The sequence below is a fragment of the Hipposideros armiger genome, unplaced genomic scaffold, assembly GCF_001890085.2.
Source record: "Hipposideros armiger isolate ML-2016 unplaced genomic scaffold, ASM189008v1 scaffold_288, whole genome shotgun sequence".
NCBI lineage: Eukaryota > Metazoa > Chordata > Mammalia > Chiroptera > Hipposideridae > Hipposideros > Hipposideros armiger.
The window spans coordinates 2077307-2081474 of NW_017731638.1; the positions used below are offsets into that span (position 1 = coordinate 2077307).

General features: G+C 37.0%; 1 protein-coding gene across 1 annotated transcript in view; it reads right to left on the reverse strand.

The window, feature by feature from the left end:
• Positions 1-697: 697 nt before the first annotated feature.
• The window catches only part of GSTA4 (glutathione S-transferase alpha 4), a 15054-nt gene continuing 11583 nt past the window's right edge, over positions 698-4168 (reverse strand). The window contains exons 6-7 of the mRNA XM_019658749.1: positions 3884-4015; positions 698-1287 (exon numbers count right to left, since the gene is read on the reverse strand). Coding sequence (XP_019514294.1) covers positions 1165-1287; positions 3884-4015 — 255 coding nt within the window. The 3' untranslated portion in view covers positions 698-1164. The remainder of the gene's footprint in view (positions 1288-3883; positions 4016-4168) is intronic.

The window sequence follows — 4168 nt, forward strand, 5'->3', positions numbered from 1 at the left end:
ACCTGGATGTCTGCGCTTGATTTTCCTCTCATAAAACACCGAGGGGCACACCGAGGGGCTTGCAATGAGTGTGACAGGCATTCATGATCACCTCATGCCTGTGTTTTTGCTTTTTTCCATTTAAGCAAAAAACCCCTCCTGTGGTACAAGGATGAGTGTGTCCTTTCTATAAGCCCCTCCTCAAAAACTTGCTTTTCCTTGCTTTTTAAATTTCTGAGTATTAGATACTCCGAAAGCAGCAATTCTTCCTTCTCCAAAATTACTTCTGTTGTTTATACATCTACTTCCCCTACTGTATAGTCAATTTTTCTAGATCAGGGGGACTCTGTACTAGGGTTTTGCCTGGCACATGATAGGTGCTCAATTAATATTTGATATAAATCAGCACATGTTTAAAGCAGTATGAATAAACCACCCTTTTAGTTCTGAAATGCCAAAAATTAGCAGCCTATAAATAACCATTTGAGTAGTAAGAAGATACAAGTAACATATGTATAGTTTCTTATACATGTGTCATGTATAACTGGAAAGATAAATAAATGATAATTATGTTTGCCTGTGGGGAGCAGAGCTAGATAGCTGGGGCTGGGCAGGGCTGAAAACACTTCCAACTGTATTGCCTTTTATACTTTTTTGAACCATGTGGCTCTATTATATATTCCAAACAACTTAATTAAAAAAATTCTAGCAACAGGGCAATGATTTGTAAATTCTTTATTTTGGCTAATAATTGACTGCATTCATTACTACCATGGATTTATAATAGCTCAGAGGAGAGTTGTTCACTAGATATTCTGCTGTTATTAGACACTAAAAATTGGGAAGAGACCAGAGAGGGTTTAGAGTGGGAGGAGAGAAGAAGCTCAGAGAACATGAGGTCCTGCCTGTCCCTGTTATCAGGCCATGAGTTTAGATCAGATCTAACTGAAATGCCAGCCTCTCCTAAAAGGTTTTCAGAAAAAGGTCACATAACAATTATTCACTGGAAAAGAAGTGTCTGTGATTCTAGAAGAGATCTCATTGACATGAAAGACCCAACTTAGGAACAACTATATATAGCACCATGACAGAGCTGGGATCAGGGTAGCCTGGCATCAATTAAGATACTATTGTGGACACAGCCATTTCTAGGGGCGACCTCTCATTCACAGATGTACATGTTTTTTATGGCATAAAGATGTTGTAGACGGTTCTCACGTAGATTTCATCCGGAGGAGGCTTCTTCTTACTGCCAGGTTCAAGGAATTTCTTGATTGTAGGAATATTACTCATTTTCACTGTGTACTCCTGAAAAAGGAAAACACAAAAGTTCAAGGTTAACAGCGACGGTATTAGCTGCTATGAAACTATGGCTGTTCAAAATGGCCCATCAAAATTTGTTCAATAAATATTCGTTGCCGGGAACCAATCAGAACCATAATCCAGCATCTGTCTAGGGTCTGATCCCTTGGAACGGTTATTTACAATCTTTGCCAACAATAGCTGGAATCTAGACAAGGCTTTATGCAAAATCTCATGGTCCACATCAAGATGTAAAGTTTTTTCACAGATATCAAAATAAAAAAAGATACTTAGAAAAGGATTTTGATACTTGCTTAAAGAGAAAAAAGAAAGAAAAAGACATGAGAGGTGCCTTAAACATATTGATTTGCTCAGAGAAAATGCAGGAGTCATTTAAATAAAAGTGCTTTAAAAAGTCATCAGATGGTACAATTTACATTTTAAGATTCAGCTTCCTTGCACTTTTTTACTTCTAATAGCAAATGAATTGTCCTTCTGGCTATGTGTGGGAGATGGTCAATTGGATTTTTTGTAGCTTGAGGCTCAGATACCAGATATTTACATAAACTGAAATGGAAGAAAAATATCATATTTTTCATTCATAGAGTCAAATCTTACCAATTCTCAGTAATTGAGAGTAAAAGTCTATTTGATCTAGTGAAAAATTTGAGCTATATGAAGTGTATATCCATCATATGTACGAGTAATTATTCTAATAAAATCTTTCAAAGAGGTCTTTTAAAAAGCTACTACTTTAAATGTATATTATATACAAAGCACAGCCTTAATTAAACATGCACACACACATAACCATACATATATATCACTAATACTAACAAAAACTAATAATTGTGTCAATTAGTGCTACGTAAATACGATGATCTTTTTGTGACTTGAACTATTTGTATTATTTAATTTTGAATATTATATGAATATTTAGGGGCTTATTCCATAAGATTTTTCATTCAAGATTTACCTGTGGTCCATATTTGTCATGTATAATAAAACTTTTGTGACTCGACATTTTTTTTAACACTTTAATTAATGCAGGAATGACCCTTTAATTCAACTCAGATCTGGTGCTAGATTCTGAAGTCCTTTAATATAAATGCTTGATCTGACCAGAGATTAAAATTATATTTACACAGATGTGCCTGGGGTTTAAAAACAAGTTATTAACATCACGGATGGAAAATACCAGTAGACCCCTGAGCTATTTCACGGACTTATTGTTACTAAAGTCAAATTAAACAACCATCTCTGTATCTTCACGAAGAAATAAACAGATAGCTAAACTATATAATGGCTATTTGCCTTGTTGAAGATTTTTATTCTCATGTTCTGGGTGTATGCATTTAACTGGTGGTGGTTGTCCTCATTAGTATACCAAAATGATGTTTATTGGACTTAGATAAATTATTATTTTTTTAAGTATGTGTGTTATTCTTTGGATATTAAGTGCATGCCTCTTTTGGATTTTGATAACTTGGTCAAAGATACATCAGTGTGGTCTATATCAGGGACTGACAACCTCTGTCTATAAAGGACCAGTTAGTCGCTATTTTCGGCATTGCAGGACATATGATCTCTATTAGAACTGCTCAGCTCTGCCATGGTAGCACAGAAGCAGCCACAGACAACGCATAAATGAATGGGCGTGGCTTTGTGCCAATAACTTATCTATGGACACTGAAATTTGCACTTCACATAATTTCATGTGTCATAAAATATTCTTTGGACATTTTTTTCCTAACCATTTAAAAATGTAAAAACCATTCTTGGCTCAAGGACGATACAAAAACAGGTGGCAGGACGGATTTGGTCTGGGGCGGGGGGTTATATTTTGCCAACCCCCAGTGTAGAGGAAAGCCCATTGGACTTGCAGATAATAGTCTAAGGTTCTAGGCAAATCTCAGGGGTCCACTAGCTGGGCCATCTCAGCTGCTTACTTATTTACCATGGCTATTTTCTCATGTGTATATTGAAGGCATTGGATGAGATTAATTTTTTTTAAAGCCCTTTATTCTACAGGCAAGAGACCATTTATATCTACGCCAGAATAATAGTGAGGAGAATGCTGAGCCACACACAGGTCTTTCCTTGGAATTTCTGGAAAGGAGAATGATGGAAACTCTTTGGATGATATTTAGGGTGCTCCTTGTTACCTCTCAGAACTAAGGCTTGGGTATTTCCAACCTGAGAACACATCACTTCTGAGAATGGGAGCCATGCCCTGATGATGGGACTGTTTTTGATGCTGACGCTCAAGCCCTTCTGTCAGTACGCTCATCAGGAACAGATGAGGAGCGCCTCGTCCACGCGATTACCTCTATGGCAAGTCCTTATTGGCGAAGTGTGTATGGAGTTTGTCCCAAGAGTGCAGTTATGGAACAAAACTAAGATAAAGCTTCTTTCACATGTAAATGACCTTTCAGCTCTAAAGATTTGGGGAGCAGAAAAACAATTTCAAGTCTGTACCTTCATTTCATTTTACCAACTAGAAACTAAAAAAATTACACAGACAGAGAGAGAGAGAGAGAAAGGAAGACTGACAACCTCTTAGAAGTTCTGGGCCAGTCTTCTAATATGTGGTTTCATTTACCTGGAGGTGAGGAAATGAAGACAGGATATTGGGAATTTTCTCCTCTAGAGCCAGAATGGTTTGGAGTAGTATCACATCTGCAAGGCTCATCTGACTGCCAACAAGAAACCTTTGTCCATGCTCCCTTAGAACCTGTAGAATATATGTTTTGCATCAGTTATAATGTTGTACATAGAGAAACGGATGAAGCTATTGAATCAGTGCAGTATCTGAGAAGGGGTGAAATGATGGCTTTGTCTTTTAATCCATTATAAATAACCTCAATTAAGAGGAAGCTGCCTCTAT